This window comes from Oncorhynchus gorbuscha, linkage group LG24, assembly GCF_021184085.1.
Source record: "Oncorhynchus gorbuscha isolate QuinsamMale2020 ecotype Even-year linkage group LG24, OgorEven_v1.0, whole genome shotgun sequence".
NCBI classification, from domain to species: Eukaryota; Metazoa; Chordata; class Actinopteri; order Salmoniformes; family Salmonidae; genus Oncorhynchus; species Oncorhynchus gorbuscha.
In genome coordinates this window covers 26828159-26844703 of record NC_060196.1, presented here as the reverse complement: position 1 = coordinate 26844703, position 16545 = coordinate 26828159, and the positions used below count along the sequence as shown (strand labels likewise).

The 16545-nt window shown below is 45.7% G+C and overlaps 1 protein-coding gene across 5 annotated transcripts in view; it reads right to left on the bottom strand.

Annotated features, from left to right (window-relative positions):
- LOC124012587 (exostosin-1c-like) overlaps nucleotides 1-15873 on the bottom strand; it is a 75834-nt gene extending 59961 nt beyond the window's left edge. Inside the window, exons 1-2 of one of the 5 annotated variants that reach the window (XM_046326364.1) lie at nucleotides 15687-15873; nucleotides 3813-5161 (exon numbers count right to left, since the gene is read on the bottom strand). In XM_046326364.1, coding sequence (XP_046182320.1) covers nucleotides 3813-4759 — 947 coding nt within the window. In that variant the 5' untranslated portion in view covers nucleotides 4760-5161; nucleotides 15687-15873. Of the gene's footprint in view, nucleotides 1-3812; nucleotides 5162-14529; nucleotides 15213-15686 lie in introns of those variants that run through there. The other 4 variants (XM_046326366.1, XM_046326365.1, XM_046326362.1 and 1 more) reach the window with 4 other exon arrangements.
- Between the last annotated feature and the right edge of the window lie 672 nt (nucleotides 15874-16545).

Sequence of the window (16545 nt, the reverse complement as noted above, 5' to 3'; positions counted from 1 at the left end):
CATGGTCGAACTGCAGGAACACTAACTACAGTACAATTCAAGCCTCTTATGTCAGGGCCATGCCTAGTTTGTTCATTTATAGAAAAATCACGATTATTTCAGATACATAATTCCTATAATGCAATATGCATGTAATAATGATGATGTTGTCCTTTACTGCACTATATGGACTACATATACAAAAGTATGTGGACACTCCTTCAAAATAGTGGATTCTGCTATTTCAGCCACATCTGGTGTTGACAGGTGTATAAAATCGAGGACACCGCCATGCAATCTCCATAGACAAACATTGGCTGTAGAATGGCCTTTCTGAAGAGCTCCGTGACTTTCAATGTGGCACTTTCATAGGATGCCACCTTTCCAACAAGTCAGTTCGTCAAATTTCTGCCCTGCTAGAGCTGCCCCGGTCAATTATAAGTGCGTCTAGGAGCAACAGCGGCTCAGCAACGAAGGGGTAGGCCACACAAGCTCACAGAATGGGACCGCCAAGTGCTGAAGTGCGTAGCAACACTCACGAACCGAGTTCCAAACTGCCTCTGGACGCAACGTCATCACAAGAACTGTTCGTCGGGAGCTTTATGAAAATGGGTTTCCATGGCAAAGCAGCCGCAAACAAGCCTAAGATCACCATGCTCAATGCCAAGCGTTGGTTGGAGTGGTGTAAAGCTCGACGCCATTGGACTCTGGAGCAGTGGAAACACGTTCTCTGGAGTGAAGAATCACGTTTCACTGTGTCTGGCAGTCCGACAGACGAATCTGGCTTTGTCGGATGCCAGGAGAAAGCTACCTTCCCCAATGCACGGTGCCAAATGTAGTTTGGTAGAGGAGGAATAATGGTCTGGGGCTGTTTTTCATAGTTCGGGCTAGGCCCCTTAGTTCCAGTGAAGGGAAATCTTAACGCTACAGCATACAATGCCATTCTAGTTGAGTCAGTTCTTCCAACTCTGTGGCAACCGTTTTGAGAAGGTATTTTCCTATTTCAGCATGACAATGCCCCTGTGCACAAAACAAGGTCCATACAGAAATGGTTTGTCGAAATCGGTGTGGAAGAACTTGACTGGCCTGAACAGAGCCCTGACCTCAACCCCATCAAACGCCGACTGCGTGCCAGGCCTAATCGCCCAACATCAGTAATGCTCTTGTGGCTAAATGGAAGCAAGCAATGTTCCAACATCTAGTTGAAAGCCTTCCCAGAAGAGTGGAGGCTGTTTTAGCAGCAAAGGGCGGGGGGGACCAACTCCATATCATATTAATGCCCATGATTTTGGAATGAGATGCTCAACGAGCATGTATACACATACTTTTGGCCATGTAGTGTATTTATGTATATTACTGTATATTCCTGTACTGTATCTACAGTGTACAACGGTTACTGTATATTCTGCACTGCAGTAGCGAACAGTGGTCTTTTTATTAATCTCTTTTTATTCCCCTCTTCTCCCTCTCCTTTAGTACTTTTTGGGTCATGAATAATGGCCTATGCACTGACACCGTCTTCCACTTGGCAAGGCCGTCGTCATGGGAATATCCGTTTAAGCTGAATGGAGAGGTACATCCTTTTGCCATTACACCGACCTCCCCCACGTCCCTGGTACTTCTATACCTCAGTGCTTCAACTAGAACTAAAGCAACTCTGTAAAGTACTCTACTAGTACGTGTGTGTGTTATATATATATATATATGTGTGTGTGTGTGTGTGTGTCTCCTGAAAGTCTGTGCTTCATTTCCACTCCTCTCTTTTCACACACACCCTCATTTAGATTCACTGTACATTGCAGGTTGTTCTTTCCTTTCTCAGGGAATCCTTCAAAGTAAGAAAAAAGAGAAACTAGGCCATTAAGCTGCGGTAAAGCCTCTCCCTTGCCTAAAGTATCCCCCTCTCTCCCTCCCTCTTTCTCTCGCTTCGTCACCCTCCCTCTTGGCCCCTCTTTCTTTCTGGGTCCTTTCCCTGCCTGAAGTCCCACCTTCTTCTCCTCTTCCTCCCCATCTGTTACCCCTTCCCACCTTTTCTTCTTCTCTTTCCTGCTGTCTGCCTCTCTCCCACTCTTTGTCCCTCCCTCCCTTTATCTAACCCCCATGTCTTGCCTGTCCTGTACTCCCCTTCAGGTCCCCCCCCCTACCCTGTCTAGTCCCAGGTCCTCCTGGGTTAATCTCTTGGTGGACCAGATGCATGGGCTCATTAACCTGGTGCAACCTGCTAAGAGGCTGCAGCCTGCCTGAGCCCACAGCCAAGGAGGTCAGGAGAAACAGGGAGGAAGAATGGCATTTGGAGAGAGAGAGCGAGAGAGAGACATGGATGGTGGGAGTCGTTACCTAACCTTATTCTCAGAATCCTTCAGCTTCATGGGACATTTATATATCATAATGCCTTCATTTAATTCATTCTGACTCCACTTCCATGCATGGTTCTCATGTTAAAAGCCCACCCACTCCTCGGGATATGAGAATCAGAGAGAGGTCTTTGTCACCCCTATCTAACCCCTCGCCATATCCAAATCACTATCATATAACATAAGCCCCCACACCCCCTGATGTCTGAGCAGACCGTTTGTTATGTGTGGAATAAATGAGCTCATTCATACAGTATTGAGTGGGAGATCCGTCCCCTTCCCTTCACCACTGGCCCAATGTCAACAACCCAGAAAGGTAGCTATGTCCTGGCCAGATGACAACTGCTATTACTGGGTAAGACATGTCCCTCCACTCGCTCTCTCTCTTATTCTAGAGGTAACCGACCAGGACCAGATTACTGGTGTACTGTGTTGGAAGCTACATAAAAAGATAGCCTCCCCCTATACTTAGCCAATCAACTGCTAGCCTCCCCCTATTCTTAGCCAATCAACTGCTAGCCTCCCCCTATTCTTAGCCAATCAACTGCTAGCCTCCCCTATTCTTAGCCAATCAACTGCAATTCTTAGCCAATCAACTGCTAGCCTCCCCCTATTCTTAGCCAATCAACTGCTAGCCTCCCCCTATTCTTAGCCAATCAACTGCTAGCCTCCCCCTATTCTTAGCCAATCAACTGCTAGCCTCCCCCTATTCTTAGCCAATCAACTGCTAGCCTCCCCTATTCTTAGCCAATCAACTGCTAGCCTCCCCTATTCTTAGCCAATCAACTGTTATTATTTAGCCAATCAACTGTTAGCCTCCCCTATTCTTAGCCAATCAACTGTTAGCCTCCCCCTATTCTTAGCCAATCAACTGTTAGCCTCCCCCTATTCTTAGCCAATCAACTTTCCCTGTCCTCAATCTCACTCTTTGCATCGTGACACTGCTCCTCTACGCATGGATGAATAAACACACTTCTCAGGAGGTTTCAGAACCTTTTCTATTGGCCTTTGGACAATCTATTGGTCTTTGGATGTTGACTTGCTTTAAAAAAGGGGTGTAAACTCGTCACCAAGACCTTACACAACCAGGACCACACTCTATACTTTAAATCTAACACAACACACAACCAACACTCAATATTCCTAACATGATAACTGGAACAGTAACTGTAAAAGCCAGATAATATCCAGAAGGAGACCTCAGTTTAGATGAGTGAAAATCAAACTCACAAAACCCTTAAATCTAAGAGCCACAATAAACGGCCAGAAAAAGTCAAAACTAAGCCATACAAGTACAAGCCCAACGTGTATTCCTGATGAAACTGAACACAAGTTATGACAGCACCTCACAATAATAACCTATCCCTAAGGGGAGAATCCTAACTTCCACTTAAGTCGAATTTTCACTTAGTCATGCATTGTTGTCAATGAGTGACTAACTGAATTGGAAGTTTGGCAGAATGCCAAATCCTGACTTACTTCTCATACTCCAGGTTGTCATGGTCACAGCGGGCATCTTTGTGTTTCTCCCAGTCCTTCCCGTGACGGCATGTGGTGAGGGACACGATGTCCTTCCCGTTATGGATGTGATGCAGGGCGTTACGGGTGTCCGACCCGATGCCCGTTAGATACCGTTTCCCTTTGAACATCAACAGGTACTTCCTGCGTGGGGGCACTGTGTTTCGCACCAACCAGCCCCTCTCGCCCCCCTTCTGGGGGTGCTCCTTGGAGAACAGGGGGATGGAGACATCGAACCCGGGCCTGAAGTGTTCCGTGTTGAGGCTGGCTTTAGCCAGGATGGCCTGGCCAATATTGAAGCCCAGGTCCTCGTTGTAGTTGGGCCAGGTCCCCGAGTACAGATTAAAGACAAGGTGGTTCCGTCCCTCGTTCCAGAGCGGGTAACCTTTGATACGATCGTCCAGGTTGGGCACGAACTGCCCCGAGAGCTGGTCTCGGTCCAGAGTGTCAATCCCCAAAACGAACAGACACGCCTCGCGAGGGTCCGTGGTGTAGTACCGCGACTCGCCTATAGACATCAGTATCTTACGATAGCTCTCCGATATGCGCTCGCCCTTCTCCGACGGGTAGACGTATACTCTAAACCCGTCCCGCCCTCTACGTCGACATCTCGTAAAGTCGAAGCAGGTCTCCATGCGGCAGCGACTGTCTTTATAGATGCCCGTCCAGGCTTGGTGACGCTGGTGGGGTGACTCGGCGGAACCCGGCCCCGTCTGGAGTTCCTCCAGCTGGGCATAGCCCGGCAGGAAGGCCCGGTCGGTCCAGTTGGGCCAGGGACGCACCACCTCACCCCTCGGCCGCCCCAGCAGCTTGAAGAGACGGACCTGGACCCCGCCTCCCCAGTAGAAGAGCAGCAGCCAACAGCAAGCACACAGCCCCAGCAGGACATACTTCTTACGCGCCTGCATGGGGCCCAGAGTGCCTCTCGTTCTCTTCCTCTATCACTCTCCTCTCTTTTTCTCTCTCTGCCCCTCAGTTCTAAGCCTCAGAGCGGTGGGCGAGTTATTTCGAAAGGTCTAACAAGGAGGGTCCAATATAGAACGGTGTGTTAACTTGGACATCGTCACTTCCAAGTCTGGTCCCATCCAGTTCGAGCCCATTGAGGATAAATAAATGGATGTTGAAGCCACTCTCTCCGGTTTCTCCCGCTCAGATTCGGGTGCCGTTAGCCTGTCTCTTGCTAGACCGTCTCTGTGGTGCGTGTGTGCACTTCCTGCACTGCCCGATGCTGTGGATGATGAAGGACGATGTCTCCTCTCTCTCAAGCCCTCCTCGCCGCCTCATGGCGCCCGCTGTCTCCCGGGTCTCTCCTGAGGACGCAAATAAATGAGATCACAGCTCAGTACACAACCCGAGGAGCACTTAACAGCACAGCCAGAGCCCAGCAGCACGATGCACATTAACAAGTCAAGGAACACGGTCTCACACCATTATGTAATGCACAACACACGCTCATACCAACATGCCGATATACTGGATCAACCAAAACATACACTATCAGTATGAAGCGTGTACACACTCAGCAATAAATTAGCACAGCGGTGGTCATTTCATTCACATAAAAAGTCACTATAACCCCCCCCCCCCCCCCCCCCGAGTTGAACTGAGGATGAAATCATAGTCTCTTCAAAACACAGACCTCGCTCAGTTCAGTTCAGATAGTTCTAGTTCTGGTGTGACAGACATTTAAAAAAAACATTAACTCTCAAAGTTTAAACATACCACCACTCTATATTTGAAAATGGTCTAAGTAGTTTGAATGTTTGGTCTGGTTATGCTTTTGACATCCAGTCCTGGAACCGTGGTGTTTTGGTTTCAGTATGTCGAACATCAAGCAGCCAGCTCTGATATTATCACGTACTTCAAGCTCTGGTTGAACAGCGTCAGAAACAGTTGAGATGCAGTGGAGGAGGAAACGGGGAGCCGTTTAGCAACTTCAAAATGGAGATGGGTAAAGTAAGGGAAAATAGAGCCACTTTATGACAGTGTAATGTCTGTTAATCTTGGGGTGGGGAGAGAGTGGATTTTTGTTACATTTGAAAACAGCAACCCGGTATGTTTGCCAAAGCATCCCCCCCCATAACTCCCCAGTGTGTGTGTCTGTGGTGTGTATGGAACACCTCACAGAGCAGACCAGTGTTCCTCCTGCCAGCCGCCACACAAAGGCAGCTTTCAGGTCTCACCTGGTCTCCCTCACTTTCTCTTTTCCTCCCCATCTCTACATCCCTCCCTCCCGCTCATTCTTCTACCTTCTACATCCATGTAGAATTGATGCCCCCCCCTTCATTTTGCTCCTGTTATCGTGCTCCATACAGACGGGTGATATTGATCAACAATGCATTGTCTCATTAGACCAGTGTATTGTGACACTACAGAATTACCTTTGAATGTAAATTGAATGACTACTGAAACATACATTTCCAACTCATTCTGTCTGTGTTTATGTGCAACCATGTGTAAGTCAGGCGGTGTCTGTATGCAGGCCTCGTGACTATTTGTGTATGTATGTATGTATGTATGTATGTATGTATGTATGTATGTATGTATGTATGTATGTATGTATGTATGTATGTATGTATGTATGTATGTATGTATGTATGTATGTCACAAAAGTGAGTACACCACTCACATTTTTGTAAATATTTGAGTTTATCATTTCATGTGACAACACTGAAGAAATGACACTTTGCTACAATGTAAAGTAGTGAGTGTACAGCTTGTTTAACAGTGTAAATTTGCTGTCCCCTCAAAATAACTCAACACACATCCATTAATGTCTAAACCGCTGGCAACAAAAGTGAGTACACCCTTAAGTGAAAATGTCCAAATTGGGCCCAAAGTGTCAATGCTTCAGTATGTCACAGTACATGTTGGCATTCATGGTTCCCTCAATGAACTGTAGCTCCCCAGTGCCGGCAGCACTCATGCAGCCCCAGACCATGACACTCCCATCACCATGCTTGACTGTAGGCAAGACACACTTGTCTTTGTACTCCTCACCTGGTTGCCGCCACACACTCTTGACACCATCTGAACCAAATAAGTTTATCTTGGTCTCATCAGACCACAGGACATGGTTCCAGTAATCCATGTCCTTAGTCTGCTTGTCTTCAGCAAACTGTTTGCGGGCTTTCTTGTGCATCATCTTTAGAAGAGGCTTCCTTCTGGGACGACAGCCATCATGCAGACCAATTTGATGCAGTGTACGGCATATGGTCTGAGCACTGACAGGCTGACCCCCCACCCCTTCAACCTCTGCAGCAATGCTGGCAGCACTCATACATCTATTTCCCAAAGACAACCTCTGGATATGACGCTGAGCACGTGCACTCAACTTCTTTGGTCGACCATGGCGAGGCCTGTTCTGAGTGGAACTTGTCCAGTTAAACCGCTGTATGTTCTTGGCCACCGTGCTGCAGCTCAGTTTCAGGGTCTTGGCAATCTTCTTATAGTCCAGGCCCTCTTTATGTAGAGCAACAATTCTTTTTTTCAGATCCTCAGAGAGTTCTTTGCCATGAGGTGCCATGTTGAACTTCCAGTGACCAGTCAGTATGGAGGAGTGTGAGAGCGATGACACCAAATTTAACACACCTGCTCCCCATTCACACCTGAGACCTTGTAACACTAGCGAGTCACATGACACCGGGGAGGGAAAATGGCTAATTGGGCCCAATTTGGACATTTTTACTTAGGGGTGTACTCACTTTTGTTGCCAGCGGTTTAGACATTAATGGCTGTGTGTTGCGTTATTTTGAGGGGACAGCAAATGTACACTGTTATACAAGCTGTACACTCACTACTTTACATTGTAGCACAGTGTCATTTCTTCAGTGTTGTCACATGAAAAGACATACTCAAATATTTACAAATATGTGAGGGGTGTACTCACTTTTGTGATGTATGTATGTATGTATGTATGTATGTATGTATGTATGTATGTATGTATGTATGTATGTATGTATGTATGTATGTATGTATGTATGTATGTATGTATGTATGTATGTATGTATGTATGTATGTATGTATGTATGTATGTATGTATGTATGTATGTATGTATGTATGTATGTATGTATGTAGTCTCAGATGGTGAGCTCACTGAGAGCCATAGAGAATCTGGGTGTTGGTTTTTGGCTCAGCCAAGCTCCTCTCCCACAGTACAGTGGCAAGCAGACAAAGTTGTAAGGAAACAGACACTAGGGATCCCATTACATAGTCCTCATCAATAATTTACCAGCTCCTTTAGTTAAGACATTGATTTTCCTTTCTGCTTTATATCCCCTGCCTCTCCTGCTGAAGTAAAACTCAATCTACCTCAGCATACTCTCACACGGCTAAGACATATATCCAGTCTGACAGAAAAAAAGACAACCTGAGCTACGGGTTGGAACCGGTTCAGGGAACAGAACCAAACAGCGATTTTGAAGAATGGAAACAGAACCCAGAACGAAAGTATTCCGGAACAAAAATGTTATTCTGAAATCATGAGAATCGGTAAATAATGTCAATTTTCTGTTCCCAAGATATAGTTTTTTGCTCAGATATAGGGTTTTGCTCAGAATGATTGGAAAAACATTTTGGTTCCAACCCTGACCCGAGCACTATAATGTCTCTGATGATTTGTAGTTCAGGTAATGATGAGGGTGATGGTAATGACAAGGATGGATTCTCAATTTCTTCTCCAACTAATACTGAGATATTTTCTCAAAATGAAAGACACCAAAAAGTTGAATCTCACACGGCCACCAAAGAACCAGGGAAATGTCAACTGATTCCCTCCACATCGATCAGTAATCTCCATTATCAACTGTCAACATTATGCAAGGCAATGATAGAACCCCAATCGCCATCCTGTTTGTTGTAAAAAACAGCAGTGTAGCAGTAGATGACATAGCGCTGGGAGATGGCATAGCGCTGGGAGATGGCATAGCGATGGGAGATGGCATAGCGCTGGGAGATGGCATAGCGCTGGGAGATGGCATAGCGCTGGGGGATGGCATAGCGCTGGGAGATGGCATAGCGATGGGAGATGGCATAGCGCTGGGAGATGGCATAGCGCTGGGAGATGGCATAGCGCTGGGAGATGGCATAGCGCTGGGAGATGGCATAGCGCTGGGAGATGGCATAGCGCTGGGAGATGGCATAGCGCTGGGGGATGGCATAGCGCTGGGAGATGGCATAGCGATGGGAGATGGCATAGCGCTGGGAGATGGCATAGCGCTGGGGGGGATGGCTGGGAGATGGCATAGCGCTGGGAGATGGCATAGCGCTGGGAGATGGCATAGCGCTGGGAGATGGCATAGCGCTGGGAGATGGCATAGCTGGGAGATGGCATAGCGCTGGGGGATGGCATAGCGCTGGGAGATGGCATAGCGCTGGGAGATGGCATAGCGCTGGGAGATGGCATAGCGCTGGGGGATGGCATAGCGCTGGGAGATGGCATAGCGCTGGGAGATGGCACAGCGCTGGGAGCGCTAATGAATGTTGGCCAATACAAACCCCGGACATGTCTGGCCAGTAACAGCCTTTACACAAATGCACATAAACACACACCTTGGAGAAGGAGTTATGCAGCCAGACTCCTACTAAGAGAGTATGTGGCTCCACTGTCACAGATCAATGATGAATGGATCAGTATGTTAGGGCCTAGCACTGAGAAAGGCCACATGGCCTGTTGAGGAGCCTGAGGGAAAGTACAGGATTCAGACAGAGGGGAACCTTAAGGGTTCTGGTTGGAAGCTCTTAGACTGCGTCCTTCCTTCCTTCCATCTTTTGTATGGTTGATCACTGGTCTGACAGGAAGCTTTGACACATATGGTAAAGAAGGGTTATGGATTCGTTTTTAGTTCCACCGCCAATATGTTGATGTCAGACTCAAGAAGGTATCTGTGAAATATTTCAGCTTAGCCTTGAGATATGGGGTGAAAGAAGGGTCATTTGTCACACAAAAGAAGGCATTGAGACTTGAAAGAGTAAGGTATCTCTGGGGGATACTTGAGATGACTGTGACTTGCCTTTTCAGGTAAGTAGTGGATTCAAATAAGAAGGACACTTGAGAGGTGTGAGGATACTGCAATGCATTGTGGGAAGGCTAACACACAAGGAAGTAGATGGGTCGTCAAAGCAGTAGGGAGTGAAATATACAGCAACTCCTTCCTCTGACTAATCAATGTGTGTTGATACACAGCACTTCTACGTGTCACCTGTGTGTTCGCATTGAGCATTAAAAGCCCCACCGTAAACTTTCCAGGTGCCTCGTGAAATCTCTTTATTAGCAAGACAATCAAACTCCAAGTTACCCTTCCTCACCCTAACGTCTCTACCTCCCATGCCTACACTGCATCCTCATCTCTGGGTTTTGTTGTTGGTTCACAAGCTTCAGTCAGTGTCGGTGACAGCTGGACCGGCGGCCTGCTCAAACCTTATCCATCCATCCCTCCTCTGCCTCCCTCAGGACCTCGAAGACTGCCTACCCTCAACTTTGCCTGCTGTTCCCACAAGACTAAACTAGTCTCTCTGCAGCTATTGAAGGAAATGCAATTGAATCAGCAGTAGATGGAATTGTGTTTACAGCAACTGTCGACTGCTACTCAGATGCAATAATACAGAAGTGTAACAGGGTGGGGAATATGTATGAAGGCATTGAGAAAACTGAAATGAGCTTGAGTTGGACTGTGAAGGAAGTAGTCATTTCCTCTGTACATGAGGAAACGGCACGACTACGTCGGAAAGGATTTGCATAGGTATATAAAGTAGACTATAAATAGACACTCGACCAGCAGCATCTGATTTTTAAATAGTAACTCAATTCTTTCCGAACAGAGTCGGCATGCCTGAGTCAGTGTCCATCTGCGTGATAGAGTTACACAGAGACTCAAATGCTGAACTGCTACTTGTTAGGCCGTTTTCTGCCAACGTGTTCAGTTAGTAGGCTCTGTGTGTGTGTGTGTGTGTGCGCGTTTTTGTGCACACACAAAACGTGTGTTGCTTGACTAAAGCTGGACATACGTTAGTCCAGGGAAATTGTTCCTAAAGAAAAACAAATCTGGCGTTGAGGTGAGAGGCGAAGCCAGACTAAAATTAAGCGCTGGACTCTGTCATTAGAGGCCGGAGAACAGTAGCGGCAATTCCAAGGGCCACTCCTAGTCCTAGCCGTATTGTGCCATGCAATGTGTGCTTGTGGAGATGTGTGTTTATGTGGGGAAGACCTGACCAGAAATGACTGAGGTTGTGGTCGAGGTGTGACTGCGGTCATCTCAGATAGTGCTTTTGGGAAAAAGGGAAAACAGGAACAGTCCAACCAACGCCCAAGCACCCAGGCATTAAGGCCTTCTAGGTGATTCTATTTGCTCTGTTTAAAAAAAACAATGGAGGCGGCATGTTTTATTCGTGACCAAGGCTGTTACGAAATTGGGTTCCTTTCTGTCTACAGTGAGCAAGTAGTGTGGAATTGTTCCATTTAGTAGAGATTACCTGAGGACCGTAATGACCATAAACCTAATTAAGCTCTGTTATTTTTATGAGGACATTTTTTATTTATTTTTATAGCTGTGCGTTTCTACCCAATACAACCTTGTTGCCCTATGTGGTGAGAGTCTGTGAGAGACTCCTACATGGTTAATAAGATGTTTACCTCTAGCCTGAATGACCCATGCCTAGCCTCCCACCGCCTTCAATTCCAAACTCAATGATAATTACAACCTGGCTTGATTAAATGTGTCTCAATAATATGCTGCTCTCACTCCGACGCCACAAGGGCTGATTAAGCAAACACACTAGATGGTTTGGAACAACTATAGCTGCTAGCTCTGCATCGACTTGTGCTGCTCACACAGCAGATCATGTGAGATATAAAACACAACTTATCATGCTATCTACAGGGCAATTGGTAAGGATTCAGACCCCTTGACTTTTTCCACATTTTTCTACATTACCGCCTTATGCTCAAATTGATTAAATTGCCCCCCCCCTCTCAATCTACACACAATACCCATAATGACAAAGCAATTTTTTTTTGCTTAAATTTGAGCAAATATAAGTGTTCCGATCCTTTACTCGGTACTTTGTTAAAGCCCCTTTGGCAGCCATTGTAGCCTTGAGTCTTCTTGGGTATAACGTTACAAGCTTGGCACACCTATATTTGGGACGTTTATCCCATTCTTCTCTGCAGATCCTCTCAAGCTCTGTCAGGTTGGATGGGGAGCGTCACTGCACAGCTATTTTCAGGTCTCTCCAGAGATGTTCAATCGGATTCAAGTCTGGGCTCTGGCTGGGCCACTCAAGGACATTCAGAGACTTGTCCCCAGTCTGAGGTCCTGAGCACTCTGAAGCAGGTTTTCATCAAGGATCTCTCTGTCCTTGGCTCCGATCATCTTTCCCTCGATCCTGACTAGTCTCCCAGTCCCTGATGCTGAAAAAATATCCCCCACAGCATGATGCTGCCACCACCATGCGTCACCATAGGGATGGTGAAAGGTTTTATCCAGACGTGACTCTTGACATTCAGGCCAAAGAGTTCAATCGTGGTTTCATCAGACCAGAGAATCTTGTTTCTCATGGTATGAGAGTCCTTTAGGTGCCTTTTGGCAAACTCCAAGAAGCTGTCATGTGCCTTTTACTGAAGAGTGGATTTCCATCTGGCCATAAAGGCCTGATTGGTGGAGTGCTGTAGAGATGGGAGAACCTTCCAGAAAGACAACCATCTCCACAGAGGAACTCTAAAGCTCTGTCCGAGTGACCATCGGGTTCTTGGTCACCTCCCTGACCAAGACCCTTCTCCTCCAATTGCGCAGTTTGGCTGAGCGGCCAGCGCTAGGAAGAGTCTTGGTGATTCCAAACTTCTTCCATTTAAGAATGACCATGAGGCCACTGTGTTCTTGGGGACCTCCAATGCCGCAGAAATGTTTTGGTACCCTTCCCCAGATCTGTGCCTCGACACAATTTATTTAATCCATTTTAGAATAAGGCTGTAACATAACAAAATGTTGAAAAGTCAAGGGGTCTGAATACTTTTGAATGCACTGTACATGGGGCTCAAGCAGAAGATGCCCCCTTATATGCAGATCTGGGATCAGATTATTGTGAAAATAAACTTGACTACGGGGATGAGAGGAAAAAGTAATGTTGGATCAGGTCTAAAGGACAATTTCACGACTACACAATGAGCCCAGTGAAAAACACAATGCTTATCCGTGTGGTTGGACTCTAAGGAGTGATGTGTGAGAATGGCCTGGACAAAAGATAATATTTGTATGCTTAGGAGATGCCAGTGTTTTACGGGGGTGCTGTGACCTGTTATGGCAGTGCCCAGCAATTCTATAATTCAAACACTGATTCCTCCACTATGATGCCTATCAAGAACCAGGCAGCCTGCAGCCATGATGTACCTCGCCTTTCACGACACATGCAGGTTGGAACTAGCACTGCCTTCTATAATCATAGAAATATAACGTAAAGAGCAGACACCATGCAGGTTGGAACTAGCACTGCCTTCTATAATCATATATTAAGTGTGAATGATGCAATGAGTCCGACATCCTTGTCAGAGGAGCAGAGATCCGAGTCACTTTCAATCACCTATCCACATCTCTAGATACCATGGTATCACATTCAAGCTGAGTCATACAGTATAGACTAGTCCAGATTGAAAGAATCATCATGACGATTCTTTCAACGCCTTTACTAGACCACGTTCTCCTAATATGGATAGATAATAAGTAGCATCTAGAATTCTGAAAGAGAATCGAGTCTGCTGCATCAGTTTTTGGACGTACAAATGAATATATACACATATTCATTCTTGACGAATAGAACTTGAGCTTAGTTCAACTGTCATTCCCCATCAGAACCCAAAATATAAGCTTGTTTTACTCCCATGTTTGTAAGCAATGTAAATGCAAACGAACACTGTATAGCTCCATGGTTTCAAACTAATTTAGATATCAATCCTTGCAGTCTATTAATTTGAGTGTGGTTGCACTTCCCCATTGCCCATCCCTCAGCTCGCTTTAAAAGACATTACTGTTTGGTAACAGTGAATGTGAAATCATTCCACAGGTTTAGTGTTTTGATTTCTAATTATTTATGGGGCGTCAGTTCGGACCAGGTCCCCGTCTTTGGCTGCGCTTCATCAGTCAATACCATAAATTAATTATTGTCAGGGGATGTCACCATTTCAATTTGTCAACCAAATGCTTCACCACAGAATTGGTTGTGACACCTCACTTGAAAGTGGGTATACTGAGCTTTACAGCTCTGTCAAGTGTATCCAATCTGAGTGTGCAGGAAAGGCATCTCGGAGGGTCTACCCCTTGAAAAAACAGGGTCACCCATCATCACAACTCAACATGTGCCAATGGCATTTCTTTGACACACACAAGGTCATGCATGATGTTATGTTAATAGATTTAACATGTAATTTACGAATGCCATCGTTCTATTGCAACAAATGCAAAATTACACCCATATTAGAAGATTTCTGACGCAGAGCATTCAACCTTCCTCATGTTCTACATATTTATATCCCTCAGAAAACTAGTAAACAGCGTAAGAGTAAAACAACACAAAAAAATGTCACATACACGCAATATGTGCAGTGAAATGTGTTGTTTTACAGGGACAGCCATGGTAGTACAAATTAGGATTAAGTGCCTTGCTCAAGAGCACCGATTGATGTTTCACCTTGTCAGTTCAGGTATTCGAACCAGCGACCTCTCGGTTTCTGGCCCAACGAGCTCTAACCGCTAGGTTATTGTGTTGTTACCTGTACTTATTGCGGTCCTACGGGAATGACATGCAGACAGTCTCATCCACTTTCAAAAGCAAGTATTTAGTCCTTGTCGGTAATCTTCGTGAGTTGTCAGCAATAGTTGTCAAGCAAATATGTAATTGCTTGCTTGCTTCTGTTCTCTTGACGCTCCTCGAGCTACAGCGGCACGTTGTGTTTGCATACAAATTGAGCGTCCTTTCTAGCGGCATGAGGGTAGATCAATACATCGATGTAGTTGATGCACTGGCGCTCCTCTCGATTTACGAGCTCTGTAACATGATTGTGTTACACGACTGACACGCGCAAACATACACACCGGGCGCGTCCATAAAAAATTATAATCACCACGGCGATTCCCTCCGCCTATGTCTGCGATTACAATCACAGTTCTCACTCTCCACAGTGGCAGCATTTGGGTGTTCGCACTACCTGGAGCCACATTCAACGGCACGCTTTCTCCGTAGAGAGGAAATTAGCACATTATTTCATATGATTCCCTCTCAGTGAATATTCAACGTGACAGCAGTACTTTACCCTATATGAGACACAGACTGCAGCCTATCCCTGGGTCACGACAAGTGTCATTCCCTGTATCGGAGCGTGAGTGTGTCGAGGGCGTTGATGCAATTCGGTAGACGCTATTGAAACAATACATAGGGGAAATAAACAATCGAGGTGGCTATAAATAGACCAATCATTCAAATGCGCTGCATCGGTTGGGTTCATAGGCTACTCGTAGAATATGTCAACAGTGACAGTATGAGGCTGAGCCAAGCATGCACTCCGTAGGCTATGCTCGTACCCTTATGAAATTAATATTGAACAGTAGGCACAATGCCCTTGGACACTGAGCACGATATCACATGCAGAATCACCACATTTCCTATAAACACTTGTCCATATACAGTACTATGTGATTGAGAATAATCCCATTACTTCCGGAGTGCAACATACAGTCATTGATATAGGCTGTTGAACAGACTAAATACAGACATAGTACTCTATCCTGGGTATGGGCTGCCTACATCACCAGTGTGCTCCGCCTGCTTTCTCCCGACAGAGAACTCACCCTCACCGGGGGGTCAAAATAAAGTGCAGTTCCCCTCTCAGCCGATTTCCTTTTCACTCCTCGGCCAAGCATTTGCAAATCACCTCCGCGTGCACGCACACGTTATCCTGCAATACCGGATATGGATATCTGCGATATAATGTCATTTTTTAACATACACAACGTTCCAAAGACAACCAGCCCCCTGCGTTTGTGATTGGTTGTCGCGGCGCGGAGGTACCTCAGTCGCACAAAGCTGTAGGCTATTTATAGAAAATACACACATCTGGCCAGCAGTTCCGCGCAACTAGAGGACTTTGGAACCTCTGAATTACGCAGACAGAACGGCTTCGACTTTGAAGTGAACCCCTAAATATCGTGACCATGGGTCTATAAGGTTATATTTGTGCAAAACATAGTTCTGAGATATTGAGCATCAAAGTTATCACATCCCAGATGTTGTAGTGAGTTCTTATTTCATAACCCATTACGGTCCTCACCTTAAATGTACCTGAAGTGCAGAGCATCAAAATCCTGAGACGTTTGTAAATCCGTTGTTTAAGGGGGTGGAAACGCACCTGGGTTCAGCCATAAAAGTCTACATGGCACAGAATGTTAAACTTATTACAGACATGTAATGATTCAATAAAGATAATACCCTTCATTCTTTCTAATCACATCATCAAATATATGAATGAATGTTCATCACACATTTGTTAAAAGTGATAGTTCATAAAAGTGACAATTGCACTATATCCTATAGAGAACTAGCAATTTTGCTAAAGCTTAGCTCTGGATGACACCTTTTCTGGTCTCTGACACCCAAAGTCAGTAAATGACTTGCTAGTTATCAATAAAAATGTGGTATGTTTGTAATTTT